Source organism: Strix aluco, chromosome 4 (genome assembly GCF_031877795.1).
Source record: "Strix aluco isolate bStrAlu1 chromosome 4, bStrAlu1.hap1, whole genome shotgun sequence".
Lineage (NCBI taxonomy): Eukaryota > Metazoa > Chordata > Aves > Strigiformes > Strigidae > Strix > Strix aluco.
In genome coordinates, this window is record NC_133934.1 from 121,934,505 (window position 1) to 121,962,204 (window position 27,700).

General features: G+C 41.1%; 1 protein-coding gene across 5 annotated transcripts in view; it reads right to left on the minus strand.

Moving 5' to 3' along the window:
• Nucleotides 1-6,953: 6,953 nt before the first annotated feature.
• AKT1 (AKT serine/threonine kinase 1) overlaps nt 6,954-27,700 on the minus strand; it is a 76,327-nt gene continuing 55,580 nt past the window's right edge. For all 5 annotated transcript variants that reach the window (XM_074820895.1, XM_074820893.1, XM_074820891.1 and 2 more), the window contains 4 exons: nt 23,388-23,602; nt 15,152-15,239; nt 10,326-10,428; nt 6,954-9,629 (listed from right to left, as the gene is read on the minus strand). In XM_074820895.1, coding sequence (XP_074676996.1) covers nt 9,550-9,629; nt 10,326-10,428; nt 15,152-15,239; nt 23,388-23,602 — 486 coding nt within the window. In that variant the 3' untranslated portion in view covers nt 6,954-9,549. The remainder of the gene's footprint in view (nt 9,630-10,325; nt 10,429-15,151; nt 15,240-23,387; nt 23,603-27,700) is intronic.

Sequence of the window (27,700 nt, forward strand, 5' to 3'; positions counted from 1 at the left end):
GTACTGTTCTTCTGCAAACACTACAAAACATCATTTCATTCAGAGTTTAGCAAGCTGCAAGAGCACTTCTTGAAGGTTTGCAAGAGGATAGCGTGGATTCCTTGTTGGTTTTGTAGCAGTTAGGCGATTACACCAACACCAAGCCCGAAGGACTGGTGTAAATCAGCCTAGTGTCATTGGGCAAACTGGGCTACACAGCTGAGGATGTGGTCCTGCATGTAATTTGTGTTATGCTCTGGTGGTGTCATTATTTGTTTAATGATAACCATTGCTTTGGCTGAGTTTTTAACACAAGGCCATTCACAAAAGAATTTATGTAGTGCATATGTTTGTATTTCACTGGGCTGCCTAAATAAAGGGGGGAGGGAGCAATGTGGAGGTTGTATTGTCTTGATTGTATATTGAAGCTGCATCTGCAGACTAGCTGGAGCCAAGCAGGGTAACTATAGGATGGGACAGTATCATCCAGGAATAGGGTGTTGAAACTTCTTAGCCAATTTCCACAGAGCTGCCTGGCAGGACTTCCCCCCAGTTCCTCTGAGCAAACTGCATCTGTGGGTACCCAGGGGATAATGAGGGATGGGTGCCAGAGATGGAAAGCCTCAGCGGTTCTGCAGAACTAGGATGGGAGAGGACATGGTAAGTTTTGTGTTCCAATTTTGTTGAGTTGGACTACAAGCCTTTCACACCACTAGAAAAGTGGATTACATAGGTCTCACAGGATGTACAAGCTGCAAACTGAGGCAGTGAACTTGAAGATGCTGAAGAAGGTTGGTGTTAGTTTCCCACATTTTAAAGAGTTGGTAAGAGTTTTAAAGAAAATATGTAAATGACTTTCATCAGCAATTTTCAGTTAATGTCTTGTCAGAGATTTAACTCTATAGAGAACTTTGGATATGTTAAACTTGATAGTTCATACCACGATGAAAAGATAAGCTTAACAAAGAGCAGAAAAATGGTCTGTTTTGCTTTCCCTGAGTTTCTTACATTTATCAGCTGGAAAACCACACAAATGCAGGGATGTCCTGGAACAGAAATGGATCTGGCATGACCAGATTATTTTTTTTTTTTTAAAGCAACTGACTCCCTTCTAACTCCATTAAAGAAATAAGAGTGGGTGACAAAAGGCCCCAGGCAATTATCTCCTTACCCTAGTGATTTCTAGTTGTGCTTTCGCAGCAGAATTGATTAAAAATATCAATAGGAAATCACTTTAAAACTCAATAGGACACATGTTCTTTTCTTTGGTTAGGCCAGTATTTCATGCCAAAATGCAGCAGTCAGGATTATGCAAGAAACTTGAGGATGTAGGTTTATAGAGACCATATGAAGTGGTCCTATAGGTTTAGATCTGATGACAAAATTCAACTCACCCAGCTTCACTACATTAATGAACTGTAGTATCCAAAATAAGATTTCATTGATAGAGTACATCTCATACATCCACCCCTTAAGTCAAACACTTGGTCATCTTCAGTATTTTACATCTTCTAGGAAACTCACCACACCCAGACCAGTGGCAGGCACAGTCCTGACCCACCCTGGAGGCTGTGGCCAAGACTTTCTCCCAGTCCGTGTGCCATACCAGATAGTGCTGATGGGAGAAGGAAGGGCTACAGGCTTTAACTGCCATACCTCCTCCCGCTCATTAAATCCACACTTCTCTGAGAGACCAAGGAAAGAGGGTCTTTTACCAGTTAGAAGGGAGCTTAACTGTATATTCGGTCTCTGAAGTCTCCACAGCGACCCAAGGGGCATCCAGCATCAGGAGACTGCCCAAGAGAAAATTAAAAGTAAGAGACATTATGTCAGTTTGTAACACACCCTCTATAAGGGACTACAGAAGATTAGGAACAGGCTAAGGCAGCATAAAAAAGAATGAGAGAAGGCAGGAGAGAAGAGGGGGAAGAAATCCTTTGTTTCTTGTCTGCTGGGAAGAGCCAGGGGATAGAGGAAGGTGTCATAAGGCAAAAGACAGAGAACTGCAATTCAGCCAAAACTGACTAAAAACTGGGAGAGGGGACAGAATAGAGCAGCCTGGTCCCTACAGGTAACACCCAGCAATCTGCATCCAACCTCCCTGCAGCAGGGAAGTGAAAGCCCACCTCCATGTGCCAGCTTTTTTTCTGCTCCCAGGAGAGATCTGCTCTGCAGAAAAAAGACAGATGGCATCGCCATTGCCTGTGCTCCTGTGGGGGATTTTTCCATATGGGGAGTTGGAAGCTTCTTTGTGCTGCTACAGCCTTCCTCTCCAGCAGCCCTCAAATGCTTGGGGCCTCCACCAGTCTGCGTACCCGTATCATATGCTACTCAGACATGTGCACACATGCATCTCGGTACTGTGAACGTTTCAGCTGAACCCGTTAGAAAAATAGGTGTATTTATATCTAGGGTTTTCTTCATGTTTGAAAAGTATCCTTGTTGACCTTTCCTTTCTAGTCACATGTGCCTGTGTTTTTTCATTATCAAGAGATTGCTAATAAACGCTGAGTTACCAGCAGTGATCTGAGAAAAAAGTTGACACAACTGTTTTGCAGAGAGGAACCCCAGACAACACTGCATCACTCACACACCGACTTCAGTCAGTCTCAGTGCCTTCCTATACTCCTACCTCTGACAAAGTACAGGTGTGGCAAGTTTCTCAGTTACCTGGAAAACCACTGGGCAGCCTAGGAAGCATCACCCTCATCACAACTCAGTGAGCTGCTTACTAGAATTTAAAAAAAAAAAAAATCTATTTTAAGTAACAAGCAGGCACCTTTGATCTCTACTTCCTTAACAGCTGAGCACATGAGCCCAGAAAGTAAAACTTTGGAAAGGCAATGTGATTTCAAGTTTTACAATCAACTAAAGGGAGATACTAAGTTTAATCCCTTTATCTTAGTTACACATTAAATTTACAACTTCACCTGTGTAAATAAGTACATTTTGTTCTGCTTTCTTATACTTCCCTTCCTCTGCAACTTTCCAGTATGCAGTTACACCAAGTGACCTTGTTCTTTCCACTTTGTTTTTACTGAGTTTCATTTTATACTCATTACTGGACTGTCAGCAGGTATTCCTATCTTCCTGTTTAGTTTCATTTCCCTCAATAATATCAGAATAAGGAACAATTGCAGGAGCTGAACATATTGTATGGAAAGCTTATTGTACACTGCAACCATCTTAAGAATAGTATCACTCCATTTTTCATTATTAAAGTTCATTAAAGGGCTTATGTTTTGATCTTTCTGCACATCCATAAAGCCTTTCAAAATAATTGGAGCAATTTATCAAATACATTAGAAAAGTTCATTAGCTATTTAAAAAGAAAAGTCAAGCAAATGCTGTATCATCTCCAGGCCTGTATGTGGAAAAGGTGTTGCAACTGTTCTCCAAAGTCAGATCCGCACTTCACTGAATTAAGAACAAGCCAATTTCAAGGTAAGGAGCCTCTACAGCGCAGACCTTGCCCTCGGCCCTGCTGGGGCTCCTGACTGAGGCACTGCTGAGATGTGGCGAGCTGCTGGACTCAATTCTGTCAGGAGACCGAAGTCAAACTGGCATTTTCAACAGCAGTCGGCAATCTGGAAGCATATGCCAATCCACGGGGTACAGCTTCGCAGCTCCAGGTACAAGCCACCTTACAGGAGCTGGCAGCTCCAGCCTCCACTAGAAACAATTTCTGAGTGACTTGTGTCAGACAGGTGAAAAGAACATTAAAGGAATCCATTTTGGGCATGAAACTGGAAAGGAAGAGCTGCAACCACCAAAACCAACCAGATTCGAAAGTGCCTGGTGGTGATGCTGTTAATGCATCACCAACAGCCAGAGGCTCCGGTTAAGAGTGCAAGTCCTAATGCAAAGCAGACATCATCATTTATCCGAAAGAGTAAATACCACTCAGGGTTTTCTCTTCTTGGCATGCCAGGAGGAAACCTAGAGTGTCCAGCCTGCCTGCACCCCTCTCAAGCAATGCAAGGGCAAGTGTTGGTGTTCCTGCTTTAGACGAATGTGCTGACAACCTCCAGGTCAGTGGCAATATGCTACAACACACCATACTCTTCATATCCTAAGAAAATTACTTACAAAACTATAATGCAATAAAACATGTATGAATTCAACAAAGATACGTACTTTGCTTAAAACGGTAACTGCAGGGAACTTGGGATGACCAGGGCCAATGACATAAAAGAAAATGAGAAAAATGCAGGATTTGTACTACTGGAAGCATCTCAAAACAAGGCTGGTGCCTACACCAAGGCTGGTGAAAGTCGCAGACAGGTTGTGTCAGTCTGGAAGTATAGAGATGATAGAAAAAAAAAAAACAAAACAAACATGAAGTACATCCTTCACTAAAGCACATGCTCTCAAATCCAGGACCTAAATCATTAAATGGACTCACAGACTAGTTGAGGTTTGCAGGGATTTCTGGAGGTTGTCTAGCCCAGTGCCCCTGCTCCAAGCATGGTCAGCAAGGCTTCCCCCAAGGAGTCCAGTTTGTTCCTATTGCTGTACTTCAGTAAGATGAAGGAAGAATAGCATTACTGGTTTTGGTATTTTCAAAAACAATATAATGTTTAAGCATATATTTTATGATCATTTTAATCCAATCTTAGTTAATTCCCAGGCACTGTGCTGAAGATCACAATCATTATTTTTTTGTTCTGATACAGGTTTTCCCAGTAATACAAAGCAGTTTTCTGGCTAGCAGCATCAATAGTGCAAGGAAACAGGTACAGTTAAGCTTACAAATAACTAAAGATCACAATATTTAGGGTAGGGATTGCGTCTCCTGTTTCTGCGAAGAATTTTCACTTTTGTACTCAATTACAGTATCTTCTGTGGGGTGAAAGTTATGTATTATTTTAAAAATGTACAGAATTAGAGAGACCCTCAGAATTCAGAAATTACAGCAACTGCTGTTGGTGTTATCATTATCTTCTTGAAACAAACTCTAAGACCTGATGAAGATGCAAAATACAAGCAGATACAGTCATATGACATAAGACATGAAGAAACAGTGTGGAAAAATTAATAAAAATGGAATCTTAGCATAGACCAGGGTTACATTTAACACAGGAAGAAGTTCATAAAAGTCCATTCCTAGAGAAACAGGTAGTGAGCAGTAACAGGCAGACAACCACGTGAAGCAGTGCTTCAGCGAAAGAGAAACTGAGAACTGAGCTACAAGCACGCTGAAAAACTATAGTGTTTTCACATACAAAGTCCTTGATCTGGTCCTCAAGAAAGAACCCACCATGCTCAAAAAACCAGGATGGTGATCAGCAGTTACAAAAATAAAAAAAAATTTTTTAAAAAAAAGAAAAAAGTGGCATGCAGGGACTACTGTAACAAAATGGTTTTGTTTAAAATTATTTCAGAGACAGAGCAACTAGTCATCACCTGATTAGAATGCAACATATGTTCCATTAGACAGAGCTACCAAACGTCTGTACGCTCAGCTGCATTGGGGATAATAAGCTCCCATTTGCTATAGGCACTGTGTGTTCTTTTCGTTTTACTTCTAGTGGCAATTAACCTCCCTGTTATTAAGAAAATTGAGCTAAAAGTAGAAGACAAACACTCATTTGCAACACTGAAGAAACAAGATCCTTTTACATTCGCCCATTTCTTCAAATGTGTTTTTACCTCTGAAGCTCTTTTAGATACAGTAAAAATAAATCAAACCTCCCCCCTAAATTACCATTTCCCCAACTTCTCAGGCAGAAAACCCATGCAGCTCCCAGGCGCTTCACGTGTCTGGGCTTCTCTTCTGCAACTCCATCTCCTTGGAGCTTCATTCCCACTATAGGTTGTGACCTCTAATTTGGGACCCCCATTCTAAACCCTGCTACTGCAGATAAAAATCTGACTTAGCATATGCTCTCTAAAATAAAAAAGGGCATTTTCTCTGACAGACATTTAAAATAATCCCCACAAACACTTAGTATGAATACAGTATTCTGGTACTGAGCATTTAAATGCATGTAAGCAATCCAAAGTAGCAGACAAGAAAATCCACCTCCGGTTAAAGCAAAGATCATCCAATTCAACCAAGGAAAGTTTTTACCCTCAAACCTGCAAAAACTATGGTACTTTGTTTCTCAGGTGGAAAACCATGCACAAATTCAAATAGCAGCTGAGATACTCGAGGCCTGCATGAGAGCAGTGTCGCAGCTGGAGAGCACGGGGAGGTACCTGCTGGAGGGGTGGGAAGAAAATGAAGAGCGAGCAGTTTATTTTATAGTGGGGGGTGAGAGAGCATAGTTTGTGCAGAGTTGGGAATGCTTTAAACCATGCCCAGTTTAAAGGGAGAACAGCCTGTCATATCCCAATGGGATTGTAGTGGATGTTTTTAACAAGAGAATATAAAATGGAATTCGCAGTTACCTGGCTTCTGCCAGTGTCTCTTAACCCCAAACAGCACAAGCATCAGTGTGTCTGTTTTGACCAGTGCTCAGCTGACCTCAGCTTCTGACTGCAGTCAGAGGCACGCAGAGAACTGCATGTTACTTACTTGCTCTTGCCAAAGGTGTGGGTTGTTTTTTTTTTTTTCTATTTTTCTCCCAACCTGAGTTTACAACCAAGTTCCTGGGCTCTAACATACCTACACTACCAGTGTCCTGCATTTGGGATGCACCACCTTTGCTGCAATGTACAACACCAGAGCAAGAGGACATCTGTCAATGCCAGAAGGAAGAATGAGGAGGTTTTGGCTGTACAGATAGAAAAGTCTGGGGGGTTGAAATAAAAGAGTTAAAGGAATGTACAAGATTTAAGCAGTCTCTGCATATATGGCACAAAGGCAATCCGATGTGAACGAGTCAGGTCACAGACTTTTGTGATAGGATTTTCCGTGCTAAATCAAAATTTAAAGAACACATTTTATGTTTGCAGGGAGACAGCTGTAACACCAGTAATCATTCAATTATAGACAACAGGCAAGGCGTTCTGAATAATCACAGGCAAAATGAGGGAAAATAGCCAGAAGACTGTATTCAGGTGTGGCCCTCTCACAGCTCACTGTTGATAACAATAGTAAGATTCCCAGACTTTTTTGACAGCTTTTTTTAAGTTCCATTTTATATATGGGAATTAAAACAAAAAACCATTAGCAACAACTTGCAGAAAAATACTGTTCTGAGACAGAATCGGCCTCAACAGAACCACCGGGTCCATGTCTGTTCCTGCATTTGAAAGACCAGCTTTTCCTGGGGCAGATTATGGTAACCTTTGCTCATTCATGTTGCCTATATTTGGATGTACAGAGTGGGTTAGTTCAGTACTTGTCAGGGCTTGTGGACTTGCAGAAGAGTTCTTTGGACTTCGTCCCTGGGCTGGCTGGAAACTCAGATGAAGGCTTGGAAGCAAAGAAAGGAGAGCAGTTAGAATGGACAGGCTGTCCAGCATCAGTCCCTCCAGAGACACAGAGCCCTTCTTTCACCTTTCCTCCTTGCATAAAATGTGCAGTAAATTGTACTGGGAATTAGAGCTTATTTCCTTGAACCAAAAAATGTTTAGGATGTTTAAGGGCTTACTACAGTTGCAACTTCTGTGCTTAGTTTGAAGCATACTGCAGTTGTTCTTGGACATTTTTGTATTTTTCTCTGTATTCTTGTTTGGAAAAGGACATTCCAGCCTTGCAGAACTACCTCCTAAAAGCAATTAATATTAGTCCCTAGAAAGGAAACGCAATATTATATATTGTACGCTGGCCCAAGTGACTGGAATAGAAATACCTTTTAAGATTAGGGCCTCAGTAACACAATCTCACTGGCATCAGGAGGACAGGAAAAATGAGGCCTGTCCTCATTCACCTCAAGACAAACTATTTCTGGGACAGAGTGTATTTCTTGTAACAAACATTTTCCAAAATTACCTTTGCATAATGATCAGCACAGAGATGAAACAACTGAGGAGGGGCAGAAAAGCCTAAATCCCTCAGTGATACACACATCAAACTCAAGAAACTGGAGCAGTTGTTGCATCTTTACAAATTCAGAAGGCTCCTACCACGAGAAATAAGAACCTAACTTGTTAAAGCAATTTTTATTTAAGTAGTTGGAGGGAAACTTTCATATAATGAGGAAAAATACTAGAGTTGAATGTTGTTAAAAAAAAAGTCCAGATGATGGGCTCTCTGTGCAAACACAGCAGTTTCTGATGGAAAGGGGAAGTGAGGGTTTTCATAACATACTCCCTTTCAAATAAAAAAATTAAATGCTAGTTAACTGCAGTACATGTCATCATTTTTTATACAGTCAAGAGAATCAAAAACAAAAAAAAGCAATTTAAGAGAACGCGACCTACAATGGAATAAATTCATTCGCAGCAGAGACAGAGTAAGACTGCTTTTATGAAAATTACAAAGAAACATGATACAACAAAAATAGGGTGTGGGGGATTTTCCACTAAGATTAAAAATGAAAACCAAAAAAAAATTCACTTTTGAACACCATTATTATTCAAACACATATGAAGATTCAACTTAGTTTTCTTCTTATACATGGGAAACACTGTTAAAGTGAATCTTCAAGAGTGAGAAGGCACCATGAACTGTTGGCTGATACCTTTAATGCACACTCAAGAAAGAAGAAATGATCTGGCATGATGCAAAAAATCATTAAGTGTTTATATATATTCATATATCTTTTCATAAAAAAAAGCGGCAACAAGTCATTACTTCAGTGCCAAAATGTACTTTTATCTGGCTGACTCACTCATTAAGATGATTTCTCACTTAGACCTGTACGGTATTTTTATACAGTGGTGAAAGTGGGTGATTTTGCATTGTTGCATTTCGTATTAGATTGGTAAATCAAGCGTTTTCTAGGTTCTGAGAAGCCAATCCTATGAAGTATTCCTAAACCCTATGGAAATGGAATAATTAAATGCACTGTCTAGAATGGAATACTCATCTGTATGACGTGGCAATTCCACTGGATTCATTTTGATATGTAATGTCTTGTAGCAGATGTTATAACAAAAATAACTTTTGCTTTTTGATTTACCTCACTGAGGCCATTAATGCTGTTCCTATAGTTGGTTTTCTGGAGTTGGATGACACTTCACTGCTGTCCAAAATGAGTTTGAACCTTAACCCTCCAGAGTTTGTTCACTTTGTTGCTTATATTATTGCACTAGCTACTAAAGTCTTATATCTTCCTATATAAATCTAATTGTTCAGAGTGCAGATTCTATATTTAGATAATGAACTGTATGAAATAAATAAAATAAGGGGATTTTCTGGTCAGAGTTGCTGATATGTTGAATACCTTAATTATTTCTAAAGTAAACAGTTTTGGTGTATATTCTTAAAAACCTATGGTCATTCAGCATAAAAGCCTTGACGTAATACTTTAAGAATGGATTTGTTTTCCTTCTCAAAAATGCATCAAAGAATTGTTTTAAATACAGAATCTGTGAGGCTTCCTACAAATTCATCTAAATCGTAATACAAACACAGTTTGTAATTCAGATAATATAGAAAGTTCTCTAGTGTCCATTGAAGTAAGGTCCCCAAAATGCAGTCTGTTTTGTTTCTGAATGGGAAAACATTGCAAAACGTTAAGCGGTTCCACTGGCTGAATAGGAGAACTGAGGAAAATGAGGTCTTCTCTCGTTATCTACACAATCCATGCTGTCATCTGAAAAATGAAAAAAAACAGTAGAAAACATTTGCTACATTTTTGATTTTTAGTAAGCAAACAACAAGATAATGCATGGTAAAGTTATTTCAGAAAATTTCACTGTTGCCTTTTTCTTCTACAACCAGGACAAAGAAACAGGAGGTCTTAAATCTCACCCCATTAAATGTTATCACAGAAGATCCTGATTGTTGGAGGGAAACAGTTGTTCAGATGTCCATTTAAAATTGCTAGGAGCTGCATTGCTTAAATTCACACTCAATGTTCTGAATTTCTGGCAATTACTATTTCAGGGCATCAAATGTGCTCAGTTACCATGAAAATAAAATATATTTTGATTGAATATGGACATTAGTCCACACTCAGTTGACTGCTTGCACATACACAATGTGTGTGCAAATGTACACATGCAAAACTCACAAACAGAATTTTCTAGTGGGAATGTGCAGAGTTGGAAAAGACAACACTACAAATAATTTCACTGTCTTCTAAAACAGGTTTTTCATTTCCCAAACTAGAAAGAGATGTGGAAAGTTTCACATCAATTTACCAACTTCTTGGTCAAATACATACATGGAAAACGAGCAAGTTTAAACCAATGTTTTTTCACATGGTCTGAAGAGACCAGATAACATTGCAGCAAATTATTTCTGGTGGTCTGGAGAACACAGTGGGAAACATTTAGGAAAACTTTACCTTGGTCAGGAGGAGTGATTGTTATCATCTGTGCTGTAAATTCTTCATCAAAGTATCTTGTATCTGTTTCAGATGTAACTTGTGGCTTAAACAGAGGTACAAGCTATGAAAAGCAAAAACAATACTGTCCATTTACAGGTTCTTGCAGTACTGCTTGAAACAGAATTCGAAATAGACTTATAAGCTATAAGCATGCCTTCTCCTACATTCCTAAAGTAAGTTTAAAAAACGCCAGTTCATAAAGAAGGAACCCTATACAGTAAAAAATACTTATGTAGGTGTGCACTTCCTACTTATGGGGAGTTTAAGACATTTTGTCTCTAGGATTTAATTGCACAAAGAAAAACCTAGACTCTTCAAGTAATAAATCACATGCATACAGAGGTTTAAAAGTTTAAACCGGTTCCCCACCGAATTATAGGGAAACAGTCAACTGCATCTAGTCAGATTTATGCTTGAGAAGGTTGAAAACGAGTAAGACACTTAGTGATACCAAACTGATCAGCTAGACCTGCCTATCGCCACAAGGGTTGAAACGTTCACAAAAAAATTTCAGCTGCAGAGCTACCATGCCCATGCAGCTCTGACTGCAACTGTGCTGTAGGTCTGACCAGCCCAGGAGAATTTAGTCCAAGGCAGAACCAACATTAAGCTTTTATACTGCTGGTCCCCAAAAGCAGTTTGATACCAACTCTGAACTTAGAAAATCTGGAGTGCTTACAAAAAAACCGAGCACACTTAGCAGGGAGCATCCTCCTCTTGTTACACCATGAGTTGCACTATTTGGGTTTTATTCTTGACACTCGCTTGGGCAGACAGGCTAGAAATCATCCATGTGTACCTAGGCAAGCTCCAGCAAGAGGAACTCCAGATGGAGCGGAGCTGCTTGACTGGGGCTGGAGGAGAAGCGCGCCTGGGAAGCAGGGTGGTGGAGTTGGCTGCATACAGATGCACGGAGTTGGAACACATACAATTTTGGAGGGCAACGCGGCTGGGATTCAGACCTCGCTCACCTCCCCACTGCACGGTGCGGTAGAAACAGCATGTCAGCACTGTTCTTAGCCCTCCCACAGGGGACATGTAATAGCTCTCAGCGCTGGGCTTCAGTTCGCCCACCACTGGGGTTAAGCATGGCCATCTTTTAATAGCACAGAGCCACACCAGGCAACAATTTAGGAGCGTGATTGAGGAAGTATACGGCTTCCAACCTGAAACTGCAGGGAAAGGTTTACCCAGGCAAATGGTAAATTGCTCCAACTGGAATTAAGCAGTGACCCCAAGACTTGCACTTCTGCTCTGACAGAAATAAGACCGACACTGACAGAAATCACTACCTGGAAAACATCAGCAAATCATGAACGTACAAAATACTTCTTCCCCACCCCCTTCAGCTTAAATCTGAAGAATCATTTGCTTGGCAAGTTGGTAAATAAGAAAGCACTAGCTTCAAGCTCCCTATCGCCAGGATCATCTTTCTGATCTGTTTTGAGAGCACCTAATAGAGTGTTGTCCTGTCTTATAAACAGCAATCCAGTAAAGCTCCCTCATCTTCAATGTAAAGATTTTAAGCAATGTCATCTACACATATGGTAGTATTTCCAAACACAAAGAAACATTTACTGTTTAAACATCAATGGTTAAAAATTAGGACATAAAAATTCTGTTTATTATAAGAGAGTACAATTATAGTATACTTTTTTTTTTTTTAATTACTAATGATCCTCTATGCCCAAGGATGGCTTAGAGGAGCCTGGCAAATGTTACTGTCAAAAAAAATTAGATCCTTAAAAGTGGTCTTTATGTCCTGAATTTAAAAAGGAAAAGGAAACTGGATATCCCAAAGTCACAAGTCACTCTGACCCTTACCGTCCTCCTGAACTACTGAAGAGGGAATGCTTCACATTTTCATGTTAATAACACTATTTTCAATCAAGTCACACCAACATATTATACGTAAACACCCTGTTGAGGATGGACATTTTTTCTTTCACGTTTTAACTCTATTCTCTTTCTCCTTATAGCAGTTTTCTGCCTACTCCTTAAAGTGAACCTTGTTTGTTTTTGACAAGCTGTGTGTGCACGCGTGTCTGAAGTTCTATCTGTCCTTTTAAGCTAATGGTGGTTTTGGCACTCGCAACGCTCCCAGTTGCTCTAGCTCACTGTGCGCAGCACAGAGTGATTTAGGACTTGGGCATAGCAGCAGACACCTGAACTATGCACATCAGAGAGACTCGGAGCAGCAATCCTAAGTCAGAACACACGTGTAATGGGCTAGCGCTGCCTGTATCATTTTCCCTTTTATTTTAGTATCTGTTAAAAGCAATTTGAGACAGATTATGATGCACCCACAAGACAATTTCACCCCCCTCCCCCAGCTGTCAGATTCAGAATGTTAAGCTGGAAACAGAGGGGAAGCTGCAGAAAGCTATAACGCTGGCTTTACCAAGCAAATATGCTGCTTTACTGAAAAGCTGTCACTGCAATAGCTCTGCAGTTCAACTGGCAGAAAGGTGCCACCTGTAGCCTCCCACTGCTGCAGACCAGCATGATGCCCACAGGCTTATGTTGGTTTAAAAGACAAAAAAGACCAGAAAAGAAGATGTGATTAAAATGTCACTGCGTATGTTTCGCTTGTGGGTGGGCAAAATACTGCCAATTAAATCGCACCTTTCTTTGCACCAGAGACAAATAACAACACTCTTCCAGAAGAGTCTAATGAATATTTTAAATTCTTAGGACAACCCCAGTTATTCAAAACTCCTTATAATTCAAAGCAAGGCTATGTTTCCAAAAAGCTTAATTACAAAGTAAGTGTTCTCGATTACCCCAAGCCTATATTCATAAACATATTCACCGTTATCTGGAGATAGTAGGTAACCAAGCTTAGCATATAAACACCTCTAGGCAGCTGACAAAATTCAGCTTTTATCTGTGAGACTGCATTTCAGGTAAATGCTGCAAGATCCTCTTTGGACCACCCAGAACGTAGGCAGCAATTACTCAGAGGCTTTTTGAAATCTCTTCATCTGCACAGCATGGCTATTTCAGATGAACATGCTAATGGGTCAGGAGCAAACCAGAATCTAGCCTCCTTGGATATGCCAGGGTCAGAAATAGTCTCAATTAGCACACTGTTTTCGCCAAAATATGTATCATTTGGAATTTCCTGGTAGTTTCCACAACAATCTAAGTCAGTACTACTATGGGACAATTTATGAAGGCTTTCTCAGTCCTATGGATAAATAAATTGCCTCCAGCTTGTGTGATTTGTCCTCCATTCAGGGAACCAGGACTACCATCAAATAACTTCACTGAAGACATTTGAACCCTGTTATCAACTTTTTACCTTAAAATACCAAAACCCAAAGTATTCAGCTTGTTAGCTGGCTGAAAATGGGGACAACCTCCTGTTTAGAACAGTAATTCAGATACACTTTTTACATTATATTGAATAAACTCCACTCAACTCCCTCCTGCTCGCATGACCACATGCAGCTCTCTCTCAAGGGATGCTTTGAAAGGACGGAGGTCTACACTCTATTTACACTTTCAAGGCACAAAAACTTATTTTATGATTTTTCAGTTCCCTTTAGCCACACCAATCTGTGAGGAAGTGAAAGAAGAAAAGGAAACAGAGCACTTTTTGTAATTGTATACAGGCACAGGACAATTCTCCCACTACGGTATGGAAACCAGGGGTGTAATGCTCCATTTTTTTTAGGAATACAAACATTGTTAACAGATCCCTGTATTAAGTTTTACCAAAAGAATTCAAAGAATTAAAGCTCAGTTTCTGCTAAGTTTCTTACCTGCTCCCACCAACTGGAGGGAGAACTAAACTGTATTTAGAGATCAAATGAGATCTGATTATCACAGGTGGCTGCAGGGGGAAGGAGAGAAATCAGGAAAGGCTGGGATTGAGTGAGATCATGTGGCACCAGTAGATGGGCACCTTGAATCACCACTCCCATGTTCTAGTTAGCGGCATTTCATGTGAGCGTTACAGAAAACGTGTCTGGTGAGGATCAAATGGGAGAGGACAACAGCAGATTGCCCTGAGAGCATGAAGCAGGGCATCTTGGAGGAGTGGAGTAAGTGATTTGTGAACGAAGCAACAGTGAGGCAAAGACAACTGATGAAACACACTCATACGGAAAGGGCTTGGCTCTCTGACTTCAGTGGCCCCCACTGGAAAGCCTACAAACTCAGTGGGTCACAAGGAAAACCAATGAGAAATACCATTAAGTGCAGTCACTTCACATCAGCCCTCTGTCACAAAGGAAAAAAAAAAAAATAGTATTAGGCTGGGATTGATGTAAAAGCCTACACTTCTCTGCACTTGCCTATTCAGTCTAATTTCATCATTCAAGACAGGAAAAATGCAAAGGGAACAATCAGCCCATCTTCCACTACTGCTTCTAGGAAGTTTTGCTTCAGGTGCTCAGAAACCAACAATAACTCCTGGGCTTGCAAGGGGTGTATCAGTTGACAGCAAGGAATGGCAACAAGAATTCACAGGAAAAGCCATTTTAAAAGCCTATATACTGTCTAAATTTGGAAGCAATTCTGGTTATATCCTATTTATTCAGACACAGAAACAAGTATCTCATTGAGAGATCCTCCTCTCAATGTGAAAAAAAGGCTTTGCTTCAGAAGTAATCTGATTACAGTATTTTAAGAAACATGCAGCAATTTAGCCTTGTTAAAAACAATTGCAAACCTCTTCGGTGGAGGGCTTCTGTGTACCTTACTGAGAGCAACAAAATTTGAAACATTCAGTATATCCACAGCTACAATTCACCTTGGGAGAACAGTTGTATAAGTACCTTTTTCTCGTATACATCTTGCCAAACAATGCCAGCAAAGAATTTGTGCTGCATAATCTCCTTGGCATCATCAGGACCGCCACCTAACCTGTTTGGGGCAAAATAAGTAATTAAATGTTTGAGTACAGTTATTTTTCTCATACAATTTTTATTAAACGGTAGTGAAGAAATTCTGAGTTTATATAATACGTTTGGGAGCAGTTCTAGCATTTGCTTTGTATTTGTTTTCTGTGCAAGGGCTACAGGATAGCTTATTTTAGGCTTTGACACAGTTCCACTAAAAGACTTGAAAGCATGCTAACAAACAGAATTAGAATAAAGGTCTCTCAAACAAACAAACAAAAAAAAGGGGGGGGGGGGGGGGGGGGCGGGAGGGGATGGGGGGGGGAGACAAATTCAAAAGACCTGCCCTTCAGGAAAGATGCTGTTGTAGGGACGACAGCAGATCCTGCTAGTAAAAGGTCTGAGCCACACAGCCTTCTCTTTCTAAATTAAGAAGTGACTACCCCTTACAATTTTCTAGACCAGAGTGATGCCAGCAGTAAAACTGAATTTGATTTTGAAGTGTATGAGAGGCAAGGATTTTTAAGACAAACTGATTTATGCAACCTGATTTAAATTTCCATTAAAGCAAACAGTTGACAATTGAAGTGATAATATCGTGTTGTATGCAAATCTTTCCTCCTCGGCTTCATGAAAGCACAAAGACTGTTTTATTGACTTAAGGTATATCAAGATAAAGCACTATTATTCCAAAATAAAACTGTCCACACAGCTTATAGATGCAATCAGTTTAGTTGCAGTCTTGAGCTAACAGATGCTTAAATTTTGCTGTGGAGGTTAAAATGTTCTCTAAAAGGTTGAACCACATCTGCAAGCGAAGGCATGCACTGAGAAAACAAAACACACACTGAGTAATCAGCAGGAGACTTACTTTCAGGTAACAAGGTTAAGACGATGCTCAGGATTTTAAGTACAAGAGGTGTCACTATGTTCGTCCAGGCTGACCTCTAGTATCTGCCTGTTCTCTGATTCTTGGTGCCACTGGCAAACTGAGATATTATTCCTGTTTTATGAGCTTGGAACAATGGCTCCATGTGCCCAAGGCTAGGGCTATACTGCTACAGAAAAAAGGGCCAAGGACTGTTCTTTTAACCTGAAGACAAGCTGCCTGGTCAGGCCTCATCTGTGCTGCACAGCAGTTGGCCCTGAATCTCCTCTGCGCCACATGCAGCAATCCTGCAGCCTTAATACATGATTATTTGGGGAGAGAGGGGAGGGATTTTGGTTCAAAATATCAGAGGTAATGTGAAGGCTGTGCTAAAGCCCATTGAAGTGGTATTTTTACAGCTTCAGACTGCACTGCATGCTCTGGGACGTAGCTCGAAGGCACGTTATTGGGACAGCATTGGATGATCGTTTAGCACGGAGAAGTGAAATACGGTGACACTTTGTCCATACTGCTGGCCGGGAATGAATCCTGGTGTGGGCAACCCTCTCAGCCATGCCCAAGCACTGTCTTCAGAGAATGAAAGCTGGCAGAGGCCACAGCTGTGAGACCAAGCAGCAGAGGTGCCTGGCAGTTCAGCATCCATGCCTGCTTCCCAGCCCTCTTCCATTTAGTGGCACAGCAACCTAAGGAGTTTGCTCCTTCACATTCCTTCAGGAAATGTGCAGTGTAACAGGGAACGGGTCCCCAGTCTTCCAGTAGCAAAATGTTGAGTCATGTTCTCCTTCCCCAGGTAAGCTCTAAGACCAAGCCTAAGTTAACCTTAGAGCCCCACAGGCCAAGCCAAGCCAGATGATGGCTCTCCCATCTGCCTGGCAGCACATTATACAGCTGCAGAGCAGCCTGGAACAGAGACAAAACTCCAGTGCAGCCTGGGAAGAGACAAAGTCTGTGAGTAATCATCTCTCAGCTGGCTCCCCACAGGTCTAGAGGCTTTGCCAAGTCTCTACCAGGCTCCTTGCTTCCCCAGCACAGATGACGATGGCCAGTGAAGAGGAGGTTGGAGTCAATCCTCTTTATCCACAGATGTCAACAGACTGCACTTCTGCACAGAAGTTCAGGAGTAACTGTGAGCCAAGAAGAATCTGAATCGTGTTTTGCAGAAGCATATAAGAAGACTGGCTGGCTGCAGCCATGTACAAGTGCTTTGGAGAATACAGAATCTAGCAAGAGCCTTTGTTCCATGAAGGGCAAACACATACTCAAGGAAATGCCAAGAAAAAACCCAGATGTTTTACTTACCTTTAAAAAATCTATACTATTAAACAAATCTATTCAAAGTGAATGGGAAAACAATAGAAAACTCATATTTTGGATATGGACTTTTCAGAATTATTATGAAAGGACCCTCTCAAGGAGAAGAAAATTAAATCAGCACCTAATGTAAAAATCATGGTTAAGCACCATTGAGCACTGAAAGAGCCACAGGTTTGTCTTTTGTAAGGACATGCAACAACTGAAGGAAAATATAGCAGGAAAAAAAGTCTTAAAAAGATTCTTGTACAATAAGAGTGAATTCTGTGCATTTAAGTCTTCAGACAGAACCAAAAATAGTATAAATAGGACTTAAAAAGAAAAAGTTACTGAGATTTACAGTATACAACGAAATATAACAGAAAGTGTAGAGGCCAAAAAGCAATTAAAAAACAAAAAAACGAAAAAAAAACCAAAAAAACCCCTCAAAACACAAACTTCTGTCTAAATTGGTCTCCTCAGAAAATACCTCCCAAACAGTTCTGGTTATTCATTTAACTTCCATCTGTATTTGAGAGCCTTTGTTTCTGTATTTCAGCTAAATCCCAAGGAGAAAATGTATTAATAAAGTGCAACATCAATATTAAACTGAAACAATTTCCACATTTTTAATTTTTTATGAAACTGTGTACTGCTTGCAAGTTCCTTTAATCATTTAATGACAAATGTCTGTGCTCCACAAATCAAGGGCAATCGGCTATCATTCCACAGATAAATAATGTGCACATATTTTTAAAAATTTATTTACTGTAATTTTATATATATATATATATATATACAAAAAATAAAAATATAGTGTATAAACACACAGTCAACAGTGAAAGTAGTATCACAGGCCAGAAGATTGCAATTATTGGATCAAGGGAAAAATATTGTTTCTCTAATTGTCCTTGTAAAAGTAACAGTGCTCAGCACCCAGGTCCTTTCCCAGCTCTTTAAGAAAAAACCCACAAACTTCTAGTTTTATAGTTAAAAAGTTTATGCAGTAAGGACAGCCAGACTCCAATACAGGAAAGCAGGCAGCAACCTCCTTCACTCTGCCCTGCCAAACAATACCCTTCATAAGCTCGCGCATCACCACATTAGGAGCCACAATACAGATTCTGAGTGTGGACAAATCCTCATCTGGAGAAACTGCCATACTTTTAGAGGTGACAGATTTCTGCTGTTCACACACACCATTCTCATCTGAGGAAATGGCCACAGTTTTAGACACCGCTTTACTGCCATTCTGTCTCCATATGAGTTCTCTGACTTCCCCCTGCCCCCAAACCTGGTTCTATAACAGTGCAAATATACCCACCAGGCTCAAGAAAATCAGCTCAGCAAAAATCAATTGGTGTTCACCAGCTCAGAGCACCAGACGCACATTTCTCCTTCTCTGATACCATCAGGATGGAGACTAGAAACTTATTTTACTATGGCCCTTACCTTCAGAGGCCTCTAAAAGCCACAGGAAGGATTTAGGGACTGCATCTACATCGCTTTCCTGTGACCAGCACTATCAGCATGGAGAGGTTCTGGCTGGCTTTGGGAACAGCACCATTTGATTACTCCAGATTTGGAAGGAAAAGGCCACATTCTTCCCAAAGCTGTATCTAAACACACAGTCTTTGGGGGTTTTCTTCTCAGAGATTAAGACTTTTGGAAAGCCTAATGCAACTCCTAGCTCTTGGCTGAGTTTTACTTCCCTACTTCTTCATTAACCACATGCATGAAACACAAACACACTGGATCCAGTAACACTGGAAAAGCTCCCACTCCCCAACATTAGTAACCACAGAGGAGTCATGTTTGAAGATGCTGAGGCTTGGGAAGTCTCTAAACTACCAATTTCTAGAAAGCTGGGAAAAAAAATCTCATTTAAATTTGCCTTTTATGTTTTCCTCAGCTTCAATTCAGATCTCTTATGGGTGAACTGCTTGAGTTTGTTCAAACTCATTCTGAATAGCTTTGGACTGAACCGATTTAGACTAAAATTATCATACACAACAGCTAAATCTCAGTCTACCTCAAAGCACTTGGTAAAGCATGTATGAATACTTGATGAGCACTCTGCAGTTCAAGTGATACCCAAGACACCAGAGTTGTCTGGAGATAGAAACACTTTTGTACTCAAGAGACACAAATTTCAGAGCAAACATAAGACACCTGTCATGTGTGGTTTCAAAACTCTGGACGCCCACAAGGCATGAAGTCTGCTGCCTAAGAGGACCAGCTATTCAAGGTTACCTCCTCCGACCTGCCACCAGTTAGCTGGGACCACCTCCAGGCCCCTGCAGTCCCCATGACTGTCACCTCTACCTCTTCCAACTCTAGCAGCGGCTGCGTGGGCTGCAGACCTAGCTGTGTCTGAGAGCAAGTTTGCTCAAGCCATCTACACTTCCAATAGCAGAGCACCACAGAGGACACAGACATACACTTTAACTACAAATCACCTCCTTTCACAAGGAAAAAAACCCAAGGAGCTGGTTTTCATGCAGATAAAGGCTTGATTGATGCTGATCCTGAGCATCTGCAGCCAAAGTTGCACTCTGGATGTGGAAAGAATCATCACCACTAGAAAGAACAAAGTGCCAGATCTCTGTGTGGCTGTAAGAACTGATCATCAGTTCCCTGTGACCACCTTGAGAACTCCAGAGCCACAACTACAACTCTGTGAAGTCAGTAAATCTCTTAACAGGCATTTGTGAAATGCTGCATCTTCTTCCTCTCATTCTTGCTGAATGGCAAGGTCCAACAGCACCGCAGAAGACAGAAGTAGATGAAGCAGCTTGTGACAAACCCCATCTGAAAGAGGCTGAACAACCCTGACCTACGACAGGGAGCACTAAGGCACGTAGTGAAAACACATGATCAAAATTCAGATGAAACCATCCTGAAGTTCTCTCAAGTTTAAAACCTGCCAAGATTCAGAGCTTGCAAGACACTCTGCTGATTACAAACCCACCCACCCGTCTAAACTCAGCCCATTTACATGAAACGCTCTGATCCATGCCCTCTTTCACAGGTTGCAGTCTCCACAGCCAGAGAAAAAAAGTAATAAAAACTTTGCTGGTTTATGGGTGAAAAAATGCTGATTACCTCCTTCCATTTGATACATGTCACAAAGCAGCGAAGGAGAATTTCAGGTCACATTAAAATGAAATATTTGCAGAATAGATTTTTTCCTTCTTGGGAAAATTAGGGCTCACGTTACAAGATTAATAAACTTATATCAATCCCAAAAGAAACTTCAAAATTCCTTTTCTCTTACAAAACGGATTTTGTATGACCCAATTTAGGAAACAGCCATGATTAAAAGCAGAATGCAATTTATTGTTCTTCACATTTTCCCCATATGCCTGGGAGTTTGAGATGGAACTGGTATTACCGAATGCAGAGAGCTAAGACTGCTTCTATAGATCCAGCTCAGGTACAACAGGTTATTTTTAAGATTTAATTCACTGATGCAGGTCACAATTCCCTAGCTCCTTGATATTTAACTTAAAATATCCTTGCCACTGAACTTCATTCTATCAACCTTTTTTGTTGTTGGGTTTTTCTGAGGATTTTACAGGAAGGGACAACATCTCCCAGTTTCATTTTTCTCATGGTTTCAGCTGTCTCCTCCATCCCACTCTGAAGTTCATCAGCAGTTACTAAATGCTGCCAATTCTGATGTTTTCTGCCACAGACAACATTATGACAACACCAACTTCTGTCCACCACTGGGCTTTGTGGAAGGGGAGATTTCTGCTGAATTACACAGAGGTTCCTCAAAGCATCATCAAGGGGCTAATGTAAACCAAATTATCGCACACTATTTAACTTTTCCACTAAATGTATTTTTGTAGCTATCTGGCTGTTTTTCTTCAATATGGCTCAATGAACTCACTATGAGTCAACTACCAAGTATGCCAGGCGCCCACCCCAGCATGCAGACCACACAGGAAAAAGAACATAAAACTACAAGGCCAGGACTCAGGACTTCTACCACTAGTGCTTCCAGCTCAGTCCTTCACACTGCCTCAAACACTATGAAATGCAGGGGATTTGCAGAACCACAGCTTCAGTTAACAAGTTGGGTGAACGGTGATTGGTGAGAAACCAGTATTTAAGAATGGTCCATGATCCAAAAAGCTTGGGAAGCACCAGTGTAATTAGCAAGCTGCAGGCATGTGTGCAGGCTTGTCTAGTCTATAGTTATTGCTATCAGCAGCATGAAAAATCATCTGTCCAACAGATCAGAGCATCGTTGGTTCCAAGCCTGCAGAAGATACATGTGAAGAAGTGGCTATTTGTATAAAATGAGCATATTGTCGAGTAATTATTGGCATTGGGAAAACCTTATAATTAGAAACAAGTGGGCGTTCTTTGTTTGTAAACAAACTGCATTTTGGTTCATCAGAGATGCTCCTTTAAGAACAAATTACAGCAGATGCTGCTTGTGTTTCCCGTGATTGAAAGGCCCCACCTGAATAAGCTACAAAAGGGTCACAATTGTATTTAACCCAGCACTTTCCTGGACAGGAATCCTGTTGGCAGGGGCTGCAACCACACTCGCAAAGCACAGTGCCTGGGGGGCTGCTAATCACTTACACAACCTTCTCCTGGGGGTTCCCTTGCAGGCACCAGGTTCAGGAGGGGTGTGCAGCTGATGCCACCTAGTACAAGGCTGCCCATGTTCCTGACTACAACTGTTCCTGGTTCCTCATCTCACCGCGAAGTTGAATCCTCCAGTAGTAAAAATTGTGGATTTGCATTACAAGACCTCTCAGCAGGATTTTCCATTAAAAATAGTGCTGGAAATAGCCTACAGTGATGACAAAAATCCTTGCTACAAGTATCCATGTACTGGCAAACCCCATTTTCCTGCTATGTGCATGCACACACACAGACTAAACAATCATCAGAAAGCAAACCGGAATACTCTGCTTCACCTCACATGAAAGATTTCCTATTTGGGGCCCATTTACAGTGGAAGGTTCAGGACAGGAGATCAGGGGCAGAGTCACAATACTATTTGTTTTAAAAATGTCTGGGTTGACAAGATGGCAAGTTTTTAAACTGATGTTTATCTTTGTGCAGAGGTCAACATCCTTTTTGGATCTTGTTCTGTTTTCTGTTTATTAGCCATTAAGGGCTGGGAGGTTTTTGTTTTGTTTCGCTTTTTCTGTTTTTAAATCAAGGGCTAGTTTTTAAATAATACAGCATAGCAAAAAAAAAGAAAAACAAAAGGAGGAAATAGGAAAAGTAGATTAAACATGGTATAAACTCCACCACAAACACGGTACACACACCACCACCTACTGTCCAAAGCAAGATGCTAAATTACTGGCACAGATTTAAACAAAAATTCAGAAAACCGACAGCAACATGAACTGGGACAGAAGGTGAAAGCATTCAGTGTAGAGCATCTTAAAACCCACAAAAGCCATTGGATTTGTTATGGCTGGAGGTAGGGTTAACTTGCTTTGTCTCAGGCTATAGTTTTGCGTTAATGGCAGCCATCATATTCTGAAGTTCAGCCTTCTGATCACAGCTGCTTCATGTCATTATTTGTGGTGCCTGCTCATGTCAAAAGTTAAAACAAAAATGAGTAGGTCCACTTGCTCCATCTTGGTGGATGATCATTTTGAATGGATTAGAAACAAAACTACAATTTTGTCTGAAATACCTTCCTCAATTTTAAATAAAGAAAAATGGCTGGCATGCCTGCATGCAATACTGCACAAATAGCCATTTGTGCAATACCATTTTCAATTGTTTTCCAATGATGGTGATAATGGGCATTTCATACAGCAGCAAAGAAACAGTCACTTTTAAGTCACCTGTCTTGAACATAGTTCCCTTTCATAGATATGCCTCTGCATAGCACAGTTATTAACTTCTTTGTGAAGCCTTTAACAGAGTTTGTTTTCCTTTTGTAATTTTTTGGTATTTCTGAGGGCACGAATGCTTAAAAATGCAACTATTACACAACAGTCTCACCTTTGCTTAGGATCTTTCTTCAGCAAACCTGACAAGAGAGATTTTGCTTCAGGTGACAAAGTGCGTGGGAATCTAATCTCCTCCATAAGGATGAGTTCAAAGAGCTTTTCATGGTCCTGATTGTAGAAAGGGAGCCGGCCACACATCATTTCATACATCACAACTCCTAAACCCCACCAGTCCACTGCACGACCATAGTCATTATCTTCCAGCACCTGCAGAAATGTAAGGAAAAGGCTTTAGAAGACATTCCCAAACTAGGCATGAACACAGAACTTGAGAGGCAAAATTTACTCCAGCAAGGTCATCTTTTCACATGTCACAGCCACAGCGGAGTATTTGCAGAAGATCCATTTGAAAAGAACTGGCATCCACGTTCACCATGCTAGGTGAGCAGAAGGGGAAAAAGGAGGCAGTGGGTACATTACAGCAGCTCCCTTCTCTTCTTCCTCCCACCCTCCCTCACATTATGGTCATGATAAGCACAACCTTTTAAAACCCGAAGGCTGAGAACTGTTCTCACGTTACAGAGCCAGCTGTTAAATTCTCACTTATTCATCACAAACCGTTCCAAATGGGATCCATTTTTTTAGAAAAACCCCAAACCAGCAAGGTGCCAGTATGGGGAGAAAAGACCGTCAACCTGTTACTTCACAAGCGACAAGCCAAACATCCCCATCATCTTTCCATCAACCTGCGCCCCCCAAAGCGTGGCTCGGTGCAACCTGAAAGACCACCCACAAGTAATAAATGACTAATCTACATTAAACACTAAGAGCCAGAACACCACTCCTAACGTTTGACAGAGTTGTATGTAGGACCATAAAACGGCAGCCAAATTGTCTGGAAATGTTTCCTCTCCTCCCCTCTGCCTCTTTCCAAAGGCCTTGCTTATAGCTCTAACACTCCTGCCTCTGCTTGGGCTGCAAACCCAAGAATCGTCAGTGGGGTGGACTTCTGCCAGGTCTCACAGAGGAAGGAGTCCTGCACAGCTCATTTTTGCCTTGCCCTGGGCACTTCTACCTAACAAAGCCCCGGCTGGTGCAGGGACTGGGGACCCCAGCAGTGCCCTCCAGCTCTCCTGCATGCTCTGGAGAAGCCCTGTCATAGTGCATTTCTGATCTTGTGCACTGCACATTGTGAAGGGAGCTGGGAGTGTTTTGTGGCTTGTGGAGTGGATGTTACAAGGACTTCTCTAGACTTTATGTCTCCTACGCAGTTGTCTGTAGCTGACACCAACAGTCTCATGTTCCAGACCCTGTCCTCAGGTTTTAGACGTCATCTTTACTCTTTTCACGGGGCTGCACTGAACTGCTTACTCTGGCTAAGAGCACAAACCACGACCACACCACCATCATGTTTTCTTGTTGCATGGTGTCTGTGTGAGCTTTACATTGCTACAATTCAGAATACTTTACACTCAAAATTAAAAGGGTGAAAGAGCCAAACGAAGTCGCCACAAGTTTAACAAAAGCAGGACCTGAACCTCTTACAAACCTTGGTAAAGGTTTTGGACATAAAAAAGAAGCATCGAGACACTCCACATAACAACTGTTTGCACTCTGCCTCTCTTTATTCACTAATTATTCCCCTTAATTATCTGAACGAGGGAAAGGGCCTGCAGTAAAAATCAAAAGGCTGCCAGGTATTAGATTACCCTGCATTGGTCTATTTACAGCATCCCCTGCCGTATGATTCACACCAAACGACAGCTGGCTGTGCAGCTGCCCCGTACATGTATACGGCCGACACAGCTGCCGGCCGGACAGGATTCCAGGAGCCGGCCCCGTCCTTCCCGAGGCATCGCAGCCCTGCAGCTCGCAGGAGATATTGTATGACAATGCAGTTACCGCTCTGAGTCGCCCCCGTTCAATAAGCGCTTCCTGTTCGCACTCCCCTACACTTGAGTTACCTAAAATAAAACCATCGTGGGGCCTCCAATTTTCATTTTTATTTTTTAAACTGCTGCAAGAGATGCAATAGGAAAGACTAAAAGAAAACCACAAAGGCCCTTCTTGTGTATGTAATAAATGCTACATGTACTTTCAAAATGCAGAAAATATTTCAAATGTTACTTTAGTAAGCATATTAATACACTGTATTATAATCTAGATTCCTAACTACAACTCTTTCCTTCATCTCCATTAATTCTAAACAGAATATAAAATGCTTATTTCGTCAAAGTTTTTTTATCACAACAAGCACTCCTATTAGTGATTGCACAAAACAGAGCAACAGCGTTAGTATCAAAAATATACCACAACGAAAAAGGTATGGTACTCATCCATGATTTATTTCAACACTCAGGATAGCTGGGAGGCAGTAAAGTAACAAGGTCATTTCACTTAAATTAAAGAATCATCATTTCTTAACAAGAAGCTCTAGACTGCTGTGATATGGAATTTGAAAGAGAAGGCAGAACAGCTGTAAACATCACAGCCATCGATGCATCTGACACATCAAAGTTGACATGATTCAGTCACTGTCATCCATGCACGAGATTCCAGTATGAACCTAAAAACAACGATGCAACAACTGTACAAACACGCTGCTATGCCGGATTCAAGTTACAAATGCAGACAAGAAGATTGAGACCCCTGCTTTTAAGGATGTATGACCTTAAACACACGGAATATCGCTCACGCACAGTTTCCAGATTTTTTGCATGCTATCGACCAGATGACAAAAGCCTCCAGAATTTAACACTCCAACTCACAGATGGGATTTGCAAGTAAGGGAGAGAGCTGGGTTAATCAAAAGGATCTCTCCTTCAGGGTTTTGGATGAGCCAACTCATCATAAATATTAAAAAGAAAAATAATAGCAAATAATATAACAGAAAGAACAACCTAACGCCTGCACAGGGAATCCCCACATTCCAAGTTAGGAAAAAACAAAACCAAAACAATAAATATTTTAGTCTCCTTGAGAAATTGAAGTTCGCCAATTGATTTTAAGAGGGAAGCTAAAATAAAAGCCATGTTTATGAATAATAAAAACTCTATTGTGCTGCTAATTACTCCCTCCATCAGTAAATCTCAAACTGAGGTGTATGGACCCCAATTTAGATTCACTGAAAACTCTGGTGATCCATGGAGAGCTAGCAGCTATTGTGAGACTGGCTCCACCTCCTTGCTGCAAGCTACTTTGACAGGTGCCCACGTTCTTCATTATTACAAAGAGACTGGAGGACCTTGAAAGCAGCTGGGAATTAAAAAAAACAAAAACAACCCACAACAAAAAACAAGAGCACACTGCCACCGCCACGCAAGAGGAGAGCGCAAAAGCACTGATCAGCAAAGACATCAGCTCTCGGTAGAAATATTCCTCCTCCACTTTGGTTTTCCACACTTTGTACTTCTGCATAATTCAACTCAAGAAGGGTTTGCGATGCTCGAGTCTCCCATCTCGGAGAAAGGCTACATTCCTGCCTGTGCCAACAATACACAACCTGCCGGCAGTCCCAGGCTTGCTTCTGCCTGTGCTCCAAGCTGGATGGAAGTCTTAACGCCACGGGTAGCAAAGCACCCACTGCAAGGCAAGCAGCCCTTCTGCAAGGCACACCACGTTAGCTCAGGCTCGGTGCCCTACTAATACAGCGAATCTGCTTCCAGACAGCTCAGAGCGTGGGCAGAGAAAACTAGCGTCTGTCTGCAAAATACCATGTATACATATATCCTCTATCACACAATTTCACTTTTGATCTGCCCGTAACTAACTCACAGCTATAACACCACCTGTGTTGCACAACTCAGAAGGAGTATTTCCAGGATGAAAGTTGCAAGCACACATTTGCATTTTACTTTAAAAAAAAAAAAAAAAAGTACTAAAAACTCCCAAAACATACAGTTTGGGGACTGAGATCCCCTACTTGGATTTAGTTCGTCTGAAACTTAAAAGTTCAAATTAATGTTGAGAAACATCTCGTGCTCTTAACAAAACAGTCGGCACTTTTAATGCATACCACACTAAATACTGCAGAAAAAGCTTGGTCTGTCCTGTTTCTGAAAACATGTCGCCTTATACTGCCTTCAAAGAGTAAAAGAATTGGACAATTCTTTTACTTCTTAAGTGAAGTCCTGTTGAGAGCTTTCAAACAGGCCAAGACACAGCAAAGAAATTGCAAAACAGCCACCAATCCACCACGTAGTATTTGAAGCGATTAAAAGTTGTTTTTTTTAGTTAGATTTCTGACTCAAGAAGTGAGCACAGTTCCAGTAAAATGTAAATATTCCCTAAAGTGGAAGGAAGATACTATCCTCCTGAAAATTATCACATATCGTTATGCTAAAGATACATCCCAGAACATGATGA